This window comes from Macrotis lagotis, chromosome 3, assembly GCF_037893015.1.
Source record: "Macrotis lagotis isolate mMagLag1 chromosome 3, bilby.v1.9.chrom.fasta, whole genome shotgun sequence".
Classification (NCBI taxonomy): Eukaryota; Metazoa; Chordata; class Mammalia; order Peramelemorphia; family Peramelidae; genus Macrotis; species Macrotis lagotis.
This window is the reverse complement of record NC_133660.1, coordinates 285,015,536-285,033,107: the sequence shown is the minus strand read 5'-3', so window position 1 is coordinate 285,033,107 and position 17,572 is coordinate 285,015,536. Positions and strand designations below refer to the sequence as shown.

The following is a 17,572-nucleotide window of genomic DNA, read 5'->3' as shown; positions in this document are numbered from 1 at the left end:
GCTGTGTTTTTCTTTTACAACTGCACTCGGGTCAGAGTGCTGAGTTCTTCATGGGGAAACTAGCTGATCCTTCTACTGCAGTTTGAGGCCTGGAAGTCCTATTGCCCCTTATTCCTAATTTCTTTCCATCCTTTCCCTTGATATTCTACATCTTTTCTTTTCCAATGAATTTTAAGTGAAAATTAATTTTGATCATATTGCCACTATCATTATATTGGCACAACCTAGGCGTGACCACTGACCAACCCTCCTGCTGTTTAGGGCGTTCTTGATTTCCTTAAGGAGTGCTTTGTAACTCAATCTATGCAAACCTTTTCTGAATTTTGGGAGATTGAACCCCAGATAGTTTATATATTTTATAGTTATCAGAATGAGATTTCACTTTCTGTTATTGCCTCTTGTGTTTTGTTGTTAGAATATAAAATTGCTGTTGATTTTTCAGGGTTTATTTTGTAGCCTGCAACTTTACTGAAGCAATTAATTATCTTAATTAGCATTTTTGGCCTATTCCCTAGAATTTCACAAAGAAATCATCTTATCATAAGCAGACAAGGATACTTTTATCTCCTCTCTACCTTTTTCCCTTTAATTCCTTTCTCTTAACCTTTCAATATCACATGAAATATAAGTGGAGAGAGAGTAGGCATCCTTGCTTCACTTCTATATTTATTGGAAAAGGCTCTAGTGAATCTTCCTTGCAAACAGGACTTACTTTTGATTTAGATAGATGTTTTTATTTTTAAAAAAGTCCCAGGGGTGGCTAGGTGGCGCAGTGGATAAAGCACGGGCCCTGAAGTCAGGAGTACCTGGGTTCAAATCTGGTCTCAGACACTTCATAATTACCTACTAGTGTGGCCTTGGGCAAGCCACTTAACCCCATTTGCCTTGCAAAAAATAAAAGCTCCCTCTATGCCTACATTATGTAGAAATTTTTTTCTTTCAAATAAAAGAAGATTGTACTTTGTCAGAGGAATTTCTGCATCTGTTCAGATGATCATTCCTTTTAGGAGATTTTGAGTTTCAGTGTAATTGTTTTCCTAAGGTTGAACCTTCCTTGCATCCCTAGAATAAAGTTTACTTGATGCAAACATATGATTTCCTCTATCAATCACAGTAATTTGCTTGATAGGATTTTATTTAAAATCATTAATGAGAATAGCTCCCTGTTTTGTCTTTCTCCAATTTAGGTATTAGGATTCTAATCATAAAAAGATTCTGTAGAAAAAACAAAGATTCTGTAGGGCTCTTTCTCAATTTTTCAAAACCTTCAATTCTTAAAACTTAGAAACTTAAAAAAAACCTTTTCCTTTCGTTACTCCTCTTTTCCCCTCCATTTGTTCTGCCTCCTCTTCCCTCTCTCCATTCCACTTTGCTCTTTATTCTGTCCTGGTCACTGTCCCCTCAGATGGCTGAGCTGTCTGGGGAAGGGAATTGATACATTTAATAGTTCAAAGCATTTTTATATTGAGAAAATGCTTTAAAGTTCCTTCCATTTAAATATCTTTTAATGTTTACTTAGTTTGTCTGTATATACCTTTCAGTGGGTAAAAAAACTTCAGCTTCAAGTGTTGGTGATTTTGCCAGAATGAGAGGAGACAATTTCTCTCCCTCTTCCCCCCATTGTGCCACATTGGTCAGAGGCAGTGCCAGTGGCCACAACAGTGGGGCAAACCACCAGCAGGGGAAGCAGCTGCAGAAGGCTGTTGGAAAAAAAAGAGGCCCCTTGTAGCACAGAAAAGTGTCTTCTGTGGGCTGGGCAGATGAACCAGCCCTCTGAGCTAAACCTCCTTAGGGACAGTCAGGGACCAGAGGCGAAGATGGTCCATAGACCACATGTTCCTTGCCTGTGAACCTTGCTTGCTGTCCTATTCATTGTCAAAATCACCCGACTCCCAACATCTCCACTGTCCTGTCAGTGCTGGAAGTACTCACCCTCCTCCTCTCTTCAAGTCCCAGAGAAAAATCCCACCTTCTCCAGGAAGCCTCCCCTGATTCCCCTTCATACTTCTGCCTTCCCAGTGTTTAATTCCTATTTGTCTTCAATCATTTTCACAGTGTCCTTCTCAACAGACTGGGAGCTCCTTGGGAGAAGGATCTTTTGCCTTTGTCTCTCTACTGCTAAGCCAAAGACCTGGATCAAAGGAGCCCCTTTTCTAGATACTGACTGACTGCGCCCTGTCTCCCCAAGGGACCCCATGCATTCTGGGAAAGAGTATGAACTGGTTTGGGGCCTGAGGGACCACTCAATACCACTTCTAAAGCTTATGAACTCTGCCTGAGAACCAAGAGGGGGGAAAATAGAGAGAACTCATGAGTGACAGCTCTAGAAATTTCCCTCAGCTCCTGAGCATTAATCCCTACATTGAAAGTTCTCTCTTCTTCCTCTTGTGTCACATTTTTTCTGCCTTTCTCTTCCTTTCCTTCTCCCCAAATGGAACTCCTACAGTAGAAGTCCTGCTTCTGGAGCTGCTATTACTAATATTATGTCTTCATCATTGATGAAGCCCTGAAGATATCATGCCTAAGCTTTAGGAAGTGTGCTCCCATGAGCATGAGGATGTGTCCTTGTGTATTTGGGACCTCAGTTCTCCCCAAGTTATGCTGACCCAAGTCCCTGATAGTTAGAAAATCCAGTGGCATTCCAGGGTCTTTTGCCCCAGGCCCTTCTATTTGGGGAGGAATGCTTGGAGAAGACACAAAAGCTCTCCATTCCTAAATGATAACACTGGAAACTAGCCAAGTTATTTCTAAACTCTAGAAGCCTATCCTTGGACCAACCCTACCTTCTCCCCCTTCCCAGTGGCTAACTCTGTTCCTTCCAGGTACAATCCTCATACTCTAATGATGCTTAAATTCAACCAGCTTCACCCTCCCAAATATCCCAACCCATCCATTTAAGTTCTGATACACCTTCACTCTTCCCACAAGCCTTGGATGCTTGACACCCAAGCTGACTGACTGTTTATTAGGACACGATAATAGTGACTGGCAGTAAATACATTTTTTTACTACACCTACAAATGTGTGTTGACCTGCTGACCTAAATGACTAACACGTTTTGAAAAAACAGGTAAAGTTTATTATGAAATATTATCCATATAATATTTATATTTTTCAAAGTATCTCTAAACACATTTCAGCCTCATGGTACCTCTGAGGAAGAAGTAGGAAAAGTGCTTTTACTCTCAATTAAAATATGAGGAAATAGACACAAAGGGCAAAGTAGGTGACAAAGTTGGCTCTTCCATCTCCTGGTCTAGTTCCCACCATTGTTCTTTACCCTTTATACAAAGGAGACCACCTCTAAGTAGGGTGACTCTCCCAAACCCAATGGATTCTAGCTTCATGTAGCATCAAAGGGCTTGTTGCTTGCTGTCTTTCCTCCACCAGGTCCATTCTTCAGTATCTCCCTACCAGCTCCCTCTACTCCCATCCAAGCTAAGGCACCTTTTCCTAGCAACAACCTATACTCCTGACATCTCTCCTGCTTGGTAGCCACCACCCAGACTTTCTTGTACTATACCCCATTTCCTCAGATCACTGATGGCAGATTGGCCATCCTGAATCAGAGACAAAGATGAAAAGAGTGTACAAAACAAATATTACCTGTAGCTTTACAGTTTGGGGGATAGAGGAGAATTCCTGCATTTGACATGTTTTAACTTAGAGCGGTCAATCTCCAATGATGAATTTCAGGCAGATTAGTCCTCTGAAATAACGGGAATCCTTCTCTGACATTCCTTAGATCACATGGAAGTAAAAAAGGAGGTTCCCCCGCCCATCTTCACCCAGTCTCTAAAAATGACTGAATGTGACTCTACTGAAGTCAGCCTGCACCTGGGGCCTAAGGCCATGAGAGAGTTGAAGGGACTCTGGTCAGGTGGAGAGAGACTGGCCACACCCACAAGGGTACTCAGGATGCATCTTCCTTCCTTCCATTCTCAGTAGTTAGCCATAGGAAGTCAATGCTTAGCTGTTACCCTGGCCGTGGCCAGTAGATTACAGACACCTGCTAGAAGGGTCTTGTTTCATGATCCCCTTAATGGAACTGAAAAACAGACCTGGTCTCTTTAGCTTCCCTCCTTTCCCCCACCCCACCACCATAATTCTATAAAGCCAGACTTATTGCTATTTATTTGTATTCTTCTTTGGCATAATGAGCATTTGGATATAATGTCTTTCTTTGTGGGAAGCAAGGATTCTAGACTTCATGGCAAGAAGTCCTGTAGCACACCAAGAAGCAGGTGAGCATTGTGAAAGAGTCCCTGGATTTCCTACCAGATGACCACAATGAAACAGTGTGACCTTGGGCAAGTCACAACCTCTCTGTCCCCTTCTCTCTCAGATGAGGAATTGGGACCAGAGAATTGATCACTAAGGCCCTTTGATTAAAGAATATGAGGTACTATCTGGGGACTGGCTTTCCTTCAAGTATGGCAAACTTGAGAGACTAGGCCACCATTGAACCACGAAATATTTATAGAAGATAATTCAGTTTTCAGTCTAAATTAGGAGGAAGAATTTGGAGCAAACTCTTCCTGGGCCTTTCATCAGTGTATCTTTTTTTGTAATAAAAGCATTTTACTTTATTAAAATTGGTAAGGCACTGTACAAACTATAACTCAAGTTGCAGCTAAGCTACCATAACTTGGATAAATGTCTTATTGGTTTTGCCGTTTGTTTCTTGAAAACATCATACCAATGATACCCACAACAGCCAAACCACTAGCTATCCCGGCTCCCACGAGGACATCTCTGACCTGTGAACAGAGAGGAACACTGGGGTCAATAGAGAAGCCTGACACCATCCATTCCAACCATATGCTTTGTTCTAGCAAGCTTATATTTAGCTCTTGATGAAAGTAAAGAATCAACACTTCTGAGGACATGATGCAGGGACCTTTGGAGGAGTACAATGGTCAGTATGTGGATAAATCAACCAAAACAAGGGCGGGGGGGGGGGTTATAGGACTTTTTATCAGTTTTAAACTTGTAGCTACCTACCACAACACTAAAATTCACCCATTTCTGTCTCCCCCTCCCAGACTTCTCAACCAACCCCTGTAGGCAAGAAGCAGGGATGACCCCTTCCCCAACACAAGATCCTAGGAAAATGAAGAAAGACCAGCAAAAAGATGAGACCATTGTAAGTTACCTCCAAGAAAAAGATCCTAACTCAGAGAGAGCTAGAACTTCTGAGGAGAATATCAATTGGTCTCCAGCCCAGAAAGACTTCTTAGAAGAGATCAAGTAGAAGTTTAAAAATAAATTGGGAAAATTGGGAAAAGAGACACAAGAGAATATTAACATCTTGCAACAAGAAAACAAATCCTTGGAAAAATACAATAGGACAAGTGCAAAAAGAAAATAATTCTCTCAAATCCTTAATTGGGCAAATGCAAAAAGAACATAATTTACTCAAAACTAGAATTGGGCAAATGGAAAACTCCTTCAGAAAATAGAATTGACCAATTGGAAAGGGAGTTGCAAAAGGCAAATGAAGAAAATTCTTCTCTAAAAAAGAATGGAATCTGTAGAATTGAGTGGGATATATATATTATATGTAGTTGTTCATAAATTTTGTTTTTTCTTAAAAAAAAAAACTGGGGAGATTGGCAAGTGAAACACAAGAGACTACTGGAATCCCAAAGGTGATGAGGAGTTTCCTAGGGCAATCTAGATAAAGATGATTTTGAAAAACAGAGGGCATCCCATGAATCTAGAAAGCTATTTTTTAATGTCTTCTAAATTTTCATTATTATCCATTTTTTTTAAATTTAGAGTTTTAAATTCTTTCCCTCCCTCCCTCACCCATCAAGAAGGTAAGCAATATTGATGCCATGGAAATACTAAGCAGAGAACAAATGGTTAAATTCTGCCTTTCTATACTGACCTTATATATCCTGAGAAAGTAGATTATAGAAAAACTATATTATGCCATCCCTGGGAAAAAGCTTGCTACCATCTCTGAGAACAGTCCTCCTTCCTAGTAGACCTAGGGTTTGTCCCTGCTTCTTCCTTTCTTGGGTCTTTCCAACTAGACAGAACACCTGACCCTGCCACCAAGAGGGTGCTACAAGATAACATACTATTATCAAAAAAGAATCTTTGGTACCCAAAGATGAGCTCATTACCCTTGAGTATCCTGACATGATCCTTTACACTATGCCTGACCCAATCCCTGTCCCTTTCCCAGCATGCACATCATACCCCTATTCTCCTATATAAGCAAGAGACTTTTTACCAGTTAGCTGCTTATCCCCTAAGGATAGGACCCACATGCAATAATCTTGCAAATGAATAATGAAACTTATAAGATCCTTATAACTTTTCATCTTGAGTCTTGAGACTTATTTAATATTTTATTTATTTAAAGCAATGGGGTTAGGTGACTTGCCCAAGGTCACACCACTAAGCAATTATTATGTGTCTGAGTCCACATTTGAACTCAGGTCCTCCTGATTCCAGGGCCAGTGCTCTAGTCACTGTGCCACCTGGCTGCCCATGAGTCTTGAGACTTTCTTGTGAATTCATTCACCACTGAAGCCCTAAACTGCATCAATATGATATCAGTTATACATGTGAAATTAGGCAAAACATTTCCATATTAGCATGTTTCAGGAAAAAAAGATGCAAGAAAAATAAAGTGAAAAAAGTATCCAAGACAGCTAGTTGGTGCAGTGGATAGCACACTAGTCCTGGAGTCAGGAGGACCTGAGTTCAAATCTGACCTCAGACACTTATTACTTACTTAGCTGTGTGACCTTGGGCAAGACACTTAACCCCATTGCCTTGCAAAAATCAAAAAATATATATACTTCAGTTTTGTGCAGGTATTAGCTTAAATGCCATGATGAATCATCTAGATAGAGGATCTGTTGAAAATCAATGACCTTTGAAGGTTTACAAGGGCCTGTACAATACAGGGAATACACATAGGAACTCTCATTCACTAGCATTTTATTCAGGGCACTAAATAACATACCATTGGGGAATTCATGCCACCCTTTGGTCAAGATCCACAGGTCAGTTCTGGTAGGTGAAGAGTCTCAGAGTGGACAGAAGCCAGAGCATATATTGGAAACATGCTCACATAGAGATTGTAACCATCTCTCTGAAAGAAATGGGGGGAACTTGACCCTCGGGACTGCTGCTACTCCCCCCCATGCACACACATACACTTCTGCCAGAGTCCCTTCCCAGCTGCTGGCACCTTTTCCACTCAAAGGGCCATTCATCTACTGTGAACATATCTTGTCCTTACCATTTATTTACATAGTATCTCCCCCATTAAAATGTGAGCTTTTTGCCTTTCTGTTAACACAATGTCTGGCATACAGCAGGTGCTTAAAAAATGTCTGGTGGCTAACTTGTGTCAGTCAAAGAAATGCCCAGAGTTTTACAAGTCAGCCTTTCTTATGGAGGAGCAGGGAGGGTGTCCTCAGATAGGAAGACTGAGTTCATAAGAAGAAGGCCCATGGCCAGGGTGAAGAAGACAAACCTTCATGCCCCCTCCCCCCAACCTGCAGACTTTCATTGTGGAGTGGGAGGTGCGATAGACAAACCTGGTCACTTCGAGGGATTCCATATCTCAGTTCATTCACAAAATGCTCACAGTTCTCACTGGTCAGTTTGTAGAGAACCTCCTTCCCCACTTCCTCCAAAGCCCGCTGGACAATCTTGCTGGGTGGTAGTGGAGGGTACTTGTTGTCATGTTTATTATTCACCCGGTACTTGTCATTCCCAACCACCACACAGAGCAGCTCCTTCTTCACTGTGGCTCTATCTGTCAGGGCTGACATGATGCTGGAGGCACCAGCCCCAGCATATTCACCTTTTGGAAAGAAAGAAGAAATGAAAGAAAGAAAAGGAAAGAAGGAAAAGAAAGGAATGAAGGAAGGAAGGAGGAAGGAAAAGAAAATAAGGAAGAAAGAGGAGAGAGGGAGGGAAGAAGGAAGTAAAGAAAGAAAAAAGAAAAGACAGACAACCCTTTGGAGATTCTTTTTGAGCAGTCCCACTCTAATGTCACAAAGGGACCAGTTACGGGATGATCTAACTGTACCCCCAAATCAAATTTGAGATCCACCCAAGTGGCTTCACTAACTAAATATAAATCTGTAAATAGAGATTCTTCTTAACAGTCATCTCATCAATTGACCTTCTCAAATCTGCTCCCTCCCCAACATATAGAACCTCATAAAGCAGGGGTGCTCCTTACTTGGAGGTGCCAGGTGGACGACGTAACCATCACCCACATAAACAGCCCAATGACAGTACAACGGTCGGAAAATCTCAATCAGGTCTCCCGGCTTGGGCTCTGGCTATAAAACCACAAACCAAGGTCAAGTTAGAAGATACATTTGGAAATGTAAAAAGGTAAAAGAGAATGTTCCAAGGAGTTTAGATCAGGTCATAAAAGGATTCATTGAAGGAACTGAGGTTGTTGAACCTATAAAATAGTCTTAGAAGTGATATGACATATTAGGAGTGAAGATGGCAAAGTATAGGCCACGATACAGCTGAGTTCTCCCAACATTCCCCTCCAAAAAAGAGGGCGCCATTTTTCCAGCCTAAGACAATTTAGGAGGTCTGCCTGCAAGGGAGTTTTATGACAGTGGCGTGGGCAAGAGCACCATCAGTGGGCCTTCTAGGAGACCGTAACAACAGCAACAGTTTTAGGAGCTCTCAGCCCAAAGATAGTTAGGGAGTTGGGGAGGAGGTGGGGGTAGATAAAACAACTGGTCAGAAAGAGTTAGAATAAAAACCTCTTTGCTGGTACTGAGTGACTCTGACAATTTTGTCCATAAGCAATTCTGGGCTGCAATCACAAGGCAGAGAAGAGTACTTGTGATTGATTCCAAGGGAGCAGATGTCCTGGTCACAGCTCCAGAACCGAAAGGAACACAGGTACTGGGGATTGCTTGGGGCGGGGGGGGGGGGGGGGGGGGGGGGGATCCTTCCTTGGTTAAATAACAGAGCAGAACAGGAGGGTAGTGACTACACCTCTCTCACAATACCTTGGACTCATCAAAAACTTACACACTGTCTTAGAATTAGCTCTGAAAAACAGTAGCATGAAAAAGCCTAAAACTTGGTACAATATACCTCTTCACTCCCAGATGAGCAGAGGAAAATTTCAATACAAAGTTCAAAGTAAAAAAATAGACTGGAAAAATGAGCAAACAACAAAAAAAGAACTTCATAGAAAAGAGTGATAGAGTGATAGGGAAAAGCAAGTCAAACTCAGAAGAAGATAATAATGTGAAAACAGTTACAAGTAAAGGCTCAAAGAAAAATGGTAATTGGGCCCAAAACCAGCAAGAATTCTTGGGAAAAAAATTTTTTTAAGTGTTGAATCTTAGAGGAAAAATTGAGGGGAAAATGAGAGTAATTGAAAGAAAATTTTTAAAAAAGAAACTGATAAATCTTGGTAAGATCATGGTTTTAAAAAAGAAAGGCACAAAAATTCATTGAAGAAAAGAACTCCTTAAAAAAGTAGAATGGATAGAGCACCAACCCTGAAGTCAAAGAGACCTGAGTTCAAATCTGACTTCAGGCACTTAATAATTATCTAGCTATGTGACCTTGGGCAAGTCACTTAACTCCATTGCCTAGCAAAAAAAAAATAGTAGAATGGGGGGAAGCTAGGTGGTACTAAGGATAGAGCACCTGCCCTGGATTCAGGAAGACCTGAGTCCAGATCCAGTCTGAGACACTTGATACTTTCTAGCTGTGTAACCTTAGGCAAATCACTTAACCCCATTGTTTCATAAAAAAAAGTAGAATAGGTCAAATGTAAAAGGAGATACAGAATTTCACTGAACCAAAAAATTTCTTAAAAATTAGAATTAGACAAACGGAAGCTAATGATTTCATGAGGTATCACAAAACAATAAAACAATCAAAAGAATGAAAAATAAAAAAATATGAAATAGCATATTGGAATAACAATTGATCTGGAAAATAGATTCAAGACAGATAATTTAAAAATTACTGAACTACTTAAAAGTCAGAATAAAAAGAGAACCTATCATATTTCAGGAAATTATAAAGAAAAAATGCCTTGATATCTTAGATACAGAGGATAAAACAGAAATTGAAAGCTACCCATAACCTCCTTAAAGAGATCCCAAAATGAAAACTTTTAGGAATATTATAGCCAAATATCAGAGCTCCAACATCAAGGAGAAAATACTGCAAATAGCTAGAAACAGTTCAGATGTTGTGGAACCCACATGTACAAAAAAGACTAATAACAACTCTTTTGTGATGGCAAAGAAATGTGAATTAGGGGGAATACTCTAGAATGGGAGAATGACCGAACAAGCTGTGACATAGAACTGTGATAGAATGTTATTAGAAATGAAATAAGGGGAGTGGTTTCAGAAAAAATAAGCCAACGTGGCAAGACCACAATGTCCTGATACAAAGTGAAGTGAAAAGAACCAGGAAATCTTTAGGCATAGGAACAGCAATGTTGTAATGATGATCAACTGACTTAGCTATTGATCCAAGACAGTTCCACAGGACTCATGATGAAAAAAGGGCTATGAAGAAAAAGTCAGAGAAATGACTGAGATTTTGAGTGCAAATCAAAGCGTAATTTTTTCACTTTTTTTTGCAATATAGATAATCCAGAAATGTTTTGTATGATTTCATGTGTATAATTCATAGCATATTTTTTGCCTTTTCAGTAGGTGGGAGAGCAATGGAAGAAGGGAATCCGAAACTTAAAATTTAAAAAGGAAAGAATGTTTAAAATAATAAAAAATATTTTTAAAAATTAAAATGGACAATTAGGAAGACTTCAGTGGACTGATAGAAAACAAAGTGAACAGAAGCAGAAAAAGTATTTTTACAATGATAACACTACAGAGAAAAGCAACTTTTTTTTTTAGGTTTTTGCAAGGCAATGGAGTTAAGTGGCTTGCCCAAGGCCACACAGCTAGGTAATTATTAAATGACTGAAGTCAGATTTGAACTCAGGTCCTCCTGACTCCCGGGCCGGTGCTCTATCCACTGTGCCACCTAGCCACCCTGAGAAAAACAACTTTAAAAGACTTTAGAATTCTGATTGTTGCATTGGCGAAGTATTAGACCAAAGGATTTAAGATAGAACAGGGTGCTCATCATCTGACAAGTATTGAAGTTAAAATACAGAGAGAAGAGGAGGACAGCTGTCTGTGTATTTTAAAGGCTGCCATGGGTAAATGGAGTGGTCCCTAGACTTTAAAATCAGTAGATCTGGGTTCAAACCCTGCCTCAGCAGCTTTCTACCTATGCATGATCCTGAACAAATCACTTCCCTGGGCCATAGTTTCATCATCTGTAAAATGGGGAGCATTGTTAACCTGTAAATGGATTCTTTTATGAAGAAATTCACATATCAAGGCAGAGTGTGAGAAGGTTTACCAAAAGCCAAAGCCTTTGGGGAACCCATCCCTGAGGAGTTGTCTGACTTCCAGTCTTGCCTCAGATTCTTCCTGTGTGACCCTGGAAAAATCCCAAGTTATCTTGTCTGTAATGGGGAAGGAGAGCTCAATGGCTTCCAGTTCCCTTCTGACTCTTGATCTTCCTCTGTCTGGCAACCATGTAAAAAACTAAAGGCAGTAGGATCCTGGCCCTAAGTGTTAAATCTCCTGTCTAAATATCCCCAGTTCTTATATCTTGACCCTTTCTCCTCTCCCCATTCCAGGAGTTTTTCTTGTCCTTCTAAAGTACAAAAACTGAACTCAAGGCACAGTTTTGAAAATGACAGAATGTTTTGTAAACAATGAGTTATCCTTCTTGGCAATGTGGCCTTCATAGAGATGGAGCCTTTCTGCATGGGCAAAGGCCCTGAGGTACAGGAGTCATGGGGTCACAGGACCCTATCTGGAAGGAGCCTTTCAGCCACCCAGTCCAAATCCCTCCACTTACACAAGGAAGAAATGGACAAGTGATGAGACTTGAGTATATCATGAGGCCAGATCCTACCCCAGTCCTGTCCCCCCCAGACTTTCTCTAAGAGATTGCTTTCAAAAGTTAGAGATGAAACCAAGAAAGGCTTTCTGCCTAATCAGCTAGCTAGAAAATTGAATTAAACAGAATAATTTGGGGAATGCCTTCCTTCCTTGTCTCCCCTTTATCCTCTCTCATTTGTACAAAGTTGTCTGCATGTTGTCTCCCCCATTTGAGGTCAGAGACCCTAATTTGCCTTTCTTGGTTCTTTGCCTTCTCCTTGTCACAGTATACACTATAATAAATTCTTTTTGACTCACTGATGATGCCTTTTTTGAGCTGATTTGAGAAAAGGTGAATTAAAGTGGAAAATGTGGCTGCCCTAGGCTTTCAGAAAATCACCATCTCATTGACAGATTGAAAAAGCCGGCAACTCCTTGCTCTCATTTCTCGATTCTTACCACTTCCAGCTTTCTGGAGAAACTGTCTCTGATCATTCCAGGAGTGAAAAGACAATTTAGACATGGGCAGTGATAGAAGTCATAGGATTTAGAAAAGCTGGTGATAAATCAATCATTTGGGGCAATAACGCTGAGAGTAGAGGCCAGGTGCCAGGTCCTCCCAGCTCCTCCCTTGGAGCTGAACATCAAGGCCGCTGTCATCTGTCACCTCCCATTCTTCAACCAGACCATGTGCCCACACTTGGTACTGTGGGTTACAACGAAAGCAGGCAGACAGAGGTGAGAGCAATGTTACCCAGAATGTGTCTCACTTGTCCTCTCCTTCCCCTATCTTGTTTCTGAGTCAAACAGAGAAGATACAGGGTATCGCCCTTCCCTACTACCATGGTAATGCAAGCACAGGCCTTCAAAGCCCTCCACAGTGACTATAAAGAAATAAAATGTCACTCCTGGTCACTACCAAGCAAAACTAAGGAGGAAAAGTTTCTCTTTGACCTTACACTCTCTTTTCAGTTGTAGTGCTTGCCCAATCCCAGCCAAGCAGAAAATGACCCAAGCCCTCAACTGGCTTCTTTCTCCATTTGCCTCAAGCAAAAAAAAAAAATGCCCTCTGCTCTATAATTCATACAAGACATAAACTAATCCACAACAAACTAATTGAACTAATTCTAGGGGCAGCTAGGTGGCACAGTGGATAGAGCACTGGACCTGGAGTCAGGAGTACCAGAGTTCAAATCTGACATCAGACACTTAATAATGACCTAGCTGTGTGGCCTTGGGCAAGCTACTTAACCCCATTTGCCTTGCAAAAACCTAAAAAAATAAAATAAAAAAAACCCAACCAATTCTTAATAGAGTATAATAACTAATGATGGCTTAAATGTTCACTCCTTTCTCAGGAATTTCCTTATCAGGGTCACAAAATCTTAAATCAGAGGAATGTGTCTCTAAATGTGACATTCCTCAGGATGGTACATCCTGATCTGTTTGGTCAGGGAGCCCACAGTCCATAGTCAACTCCACTTTTTTGATGAGGTCCTCTGCAGCACCCTACCTCCTCCCCCTCTGACTGCTTCCACAGCTGCAGGGGAGCTTTATCTCCAGAAGACTGGCAGAAACCTCCCCAGTACCAGTCATCCTTGTCCTATATATTACCTCTTGATGGAAGTGATCAGCTATTCTCAATTGATTTGACAGTAATCAATTAATGAATTTCTCAATAATCTCAATTAATTAGACAGTAAACTCTGGGAGAGTAGTTAGGTGGCACAGTGGATAGAACACTGGCCTTGGAATTAGGATGGGAGTTCAAATCCAGTCTCAGACACTTGCCACTTACTAGCTGTGAGACCTTGGGCAAAGTTACTTCACCCTGATTGCCTCACATCCAGGGCCATCTCCAGTCATCCTGATTCTTGTCTGGCCCCTGGACCCAGATGGCTCTGGAGGAGAAAGTGAGACTGGTGACTTATCCCAGCCCCCTCACTCCAATTCAATTCATGTGCTTGTCATGGCATCACTTCCTTGATGTGGTTTTCTTCGAGAATGAAAGACAAACATTTTTTCTTCGTGGGGTTAAGGCAGTGGGGTTAAGTGACTTGCCCAAGATCACACAGCTAGGTAATTATGAAGTGTCTGAGGCTGGATTTGAGTGAGTTGACAGTCCTCCTGACTCCAGGGCCAGTACTCGATCCACTGAGCCAGACAAACATTATTATTATAAATTCAGAGCTGGTATCATTTATGCCATGAAGGACTCTATAGGATCTCACCCTCACAAATCTAGAGAATGGGAGGAATAGATGAGAAAATATTCCATCCCTTCCTTCTTTATAGCATCAGAGACCATGGTCATGGTGGAAGTTCTGACATCCTGAGGATCAAGATCTTCCCCACCTCTGACATCCTGTGCCACTCTCCTTTGGGATCAAACAGGACTAAAGACCCTATATCTCTGACATCTTGTACTTGAAGAACCCCACCTCTGCTCTGACAGCCCCATTCTGATATCCCATGAAGACCTGGCCTTTTACATCCTGTGCTCTAAGACACACCCCCAACTCTGATATCCCATGCCATAAGTCCCTCACCTTTTACATCCTGTACTCTAAGATCCCCAATTCTGACATCTTTTGCCATAAGACTCCCCCAACTCTGACATCCTGTGCTCTACGACCCCCATGTTTGATATCCTGTGCTCCAAACCCCTCAACTCAGACATCCCAAGCTCCAAGACCCCCCACCTTTTAAATCCTGTTCCAAAACCCCCTAATTCATGCTCCAAGACATCCCTATCTCTGACATTCTATTTGAAGTTTCACTAACACCCCTCAACTCATATCCTGTCTTGTATTTATGAAAATGAAGGGATTTCTTTTCAAACTAAAATTACCATCTCTCTTAGTCCTGAGGAAAGGTGAAACTGAAATCTAAAAGGTTTTGAAGTTCTGCTTACAAATAAGTTACCATTTCAATCCAAAATGGACCCCAGGACATTTGGGCTGAGGCTCATATCTCCTGAACCAAGCAATCCACCGAAGCCAGGACCTAGTTCTGGCAGCTGAACACTCATTCTGTGTTCTTCCTAAAGGAAAGTTCTGTCTCTCTGCTAGCACTGCCTTTGTCCAGTTTCTATACCCCCTTTGTCCTCCAAACCACCCCACAATTGAATTCCCGATACTTCCTTTGAATAGTAGACAGATTCTTTGTCTTGTTGGGAAGCCACCCATGAGTGCCCGCCTGGTCTTGTTCTCACAATGGGGCCAGAGGACCCTGAAGAGCATCTTGTCCTGAGCCCCTCTCCCCTTAATCCACATCCTTGGAACCTAAAAGTTCCAAGCACAAATCCATAGTTCTTAGAAATATTTGCCAAGTCCCTACCTGCATCTCTGCCCTCTGCAGGTCAGAATCCTCAGGGTCCAGGTGGCACCTCCTTGGCTGTTACTGCTAAAGCAGAAATGGCAAGAATCTCGTGTTGATAATAAGAAGCCAGAACAGGAGGAAGTGATGGTAAATGGGCTCTGCAGGCTGATGAGTGGACTCTGTTGATCTCCACTTGGGGAGGCTCAAGGCTTTCCAGTGAATCCTGTTTAAGGGCAACTGTTCTTCATCCCTCCCCTTCCTACTCCCATTGGGCAAGGAGCAGAGCGATCCTTACTCTTTGATTGGACCTGGATGAATCACTAAAAAGAGAGGAGCTTGGCTGGCTGAAGGACTGGGTGGGAACATGCTGCTAGCAGCTGCCAGGGCTAATGGGAACCTGCTGACGTCCATACGTCACCAGAAAGTACCCTCTGGACAAGGACCTCTCCCCCCCCCAGCAGGTGAGTAGGAGCAAGGAACTAACTGGTCACCGCCCTCTGTGGGGGCTGGACCCTATTGGGTGGTAGGGAGTGAGGCCACAGGTGCCCTCTCCTACCCCTCCCCTGACTTGTTCCAATTCAAAGATCAATCCCTCGCACACCCAGTCCATCCCATTTTAGCCATCGCACCTGTGTTTCCTGGGCTCCAACTGATAATCCAGGACCGGCAGAAATGACTCTATCAGACAGAAAGTCATCTGGAGGCAGGAGATCTGTCGGAGAGGCCCCAGCCCGCAGCTGTGGGTGAGGTCACCCTGACTCCGCCCCAGAGCTTAGAAACTAAAAGGAAACTCACCTCACTGCCAGCTGGTGCGGTGCAGGCAGGCTCCAGGGTTCTGGGGTAGAGAAAGAAGGGCCAGGGGACCAGGGGGACCCCACCTCTGGCCCAGGAAAGGCTCTTCAGCTTGGGGAGAGTTAGCCTGGCTTGGAAACTTCCCGGTTAGCTCTGGGGCTGCAACTGCCATCTTCTGGAACCAGACCCTGGGTGGGGTTGGCTCTGGGCTCGCACAGTCACATGATGTCTGGACAACACTACTGCCCAGAACCTCAGCTGAGCAACCTGGCAAAGTTCTGTACTGATGACTGTCCTGGACTCCTCAGTGACTCTCAGCTCTGCTGAAGTCCCAACCACCCACCCACCTTTATTTCCAACCTTGCAAAGCTTCCTATGGAACACCCTTGGTGAGAGGTCATCTGGTCTTGACTTGATGACCTCTGGGGATGGAGAGCTCATCACCTACTGAGGCAGCCCTTTCTGCTGTTGGGCAGATCTCCCAGAAAAAGAGGTCCTCCCCCCACCCTGATATCCAGGCTACACAAGGCACCCCAAATTGTTCCTAATTCTGCCTTTGGGGACAATCCAAGCACGTGTGGTACCCCCACATCTGTGGCAGCCTTTTCAGATCTTGAGTCTTCACTGGTGCTCCTGAGCTGTCTCTTTCCCAGGTTGGCTGTGCCCAGATCCTGGCAAGGATGACCATGGGGTCATACATAGGCCTAGAACCTCAAAGGGACTTGCCAGGCTCCATATTTTACAGATGAGGAAACTGAGGCCCAGGAGTGGGAGTGACTTGTCCTGGCATTAAATAACATGATTCACAGATGGGATCTCATCAGATCAGCACAACTCTGTGATTTAAGAGCAATAGGCATTATCATTGCTATTTTATAGGGGAAGCTTAAGCTCAGAATAGTTAAAAATAACCTGCCCAAGGTCACATAGTGTGGGAGGATTTGAATTCACATCTTCCTGACCACAAATATAAACATGTAATCCCTAGGTCAAGTTGTAGATCCCAACTGCTCTTCCCTGGGGAGATCCCAAGGCCCATCACATCCTCAGTGCCCTCCTCTGGACAATCTGTAGTTGGATGGGCTTCCCAGAAGACCGGACTCCAAATGGGCCCTTATCAAAATAGATGATCCAGTGGAATTCAAACAGTCCCATTCTTCCCAACTCCCAGTCTAGGACTCACTTAAAGCAACCTAACATTATATGAGCTTCCTTGGCTGTCTTATCTTTTCAAACTATGAACTCATATGGAATTTACAGGCCACTTATGAGCCCTGGATCTTTTTCAAGAAACTTGGCTAACCACAATTCCCTCTTCTTTCACTTGGGAATTTGATATTTTTGAACCCAAGTGAAAAATGTTATATTTACTCCTAATTGGTATCATCAAAGATTTGGCTCAATTTTCTAGTCTTCTTGGGATCTTTTCAGAGTGAAAATACTGGATTTGGAATTGGGATCTGGGATAAATTCCAGCTCGGCTACTTGATACCTGTGTGACCTTGGATGACACACCT

The 17,572-nt window shown here is 42.6% G+C and overlaps 1 protein-coding gene across 3 annotated transcripts; it reads right to left on the bottom strand.

Annotated features, from left to right (window-relative positions):
* Positions 1-2,876: 2,876 nt before the first annotated feature.
* LOC141518855 (phospholipase A and acyltransferase 3-like) lies at positions 2,877-16,266 on the bottom strand. Of its 3 annotated transcripts, none has more exons than XM_074231223.1 (6): positions 16,059-16,266; positions 15,282-15,347; positions 8,219-8,321; positions 7,566-7,834; positions 6,986-7,114; positions 4,672-4,760 (listed from the first exon to the last, which is right to left on the bottom strand). In XM_074231223.1, the coding sequence occupies exons 2-5, from the start codon at positions 15,285-15,287 to the stop codon at positions 7,013-7,015; spliced, it is 480 nt and encodes a 159-aa protein (XP_074087324.1). In that variant the 5' UTR covers positions 15,288-15,347; positions 16,059-16,266; the 3' UTR covers positions 4,672-4,760; positions 6,986-7,012. The 3 variants fall into 3 exon arrangements, with proteins under 3 accessions (XP_074087325.1, XP_074087324.1, XP_074087323.1); XM_074231222.1 differs by lacking the exon at positions 16,059-16,266 and adding an exon at positions 15,893-16,033; XM_074231224.1 differs by lacking the exons at positions 6,986-7,114; positions 16,059-16,266 and adding an exon at positions 15,893-16,028 and having other exon boundaries at positions 2,877-4,760.
* Between the last annotated feature and the right edge of the window lie 1,306 nt (positions 16,267-17,572).

Coding starts and splice junctions, on each gene's coding strand:
- LOC141518855 (XM_074231223.1), bottom strand. Junction 7,835..8,218: donor CGTCCACCTGGCACCTCCAA/GTAAGGAGCACC, acceptor TCTTTCCAAAAG/GTGAATATGCTGGGGCTGGT. Junction 7,115..7,565: donor GAATCCCTCGAAGTGACCAG/GTTTGTCTATCG, acceptor CATTTCTTTCAG/AGAGATGGTTACAATCTCTA.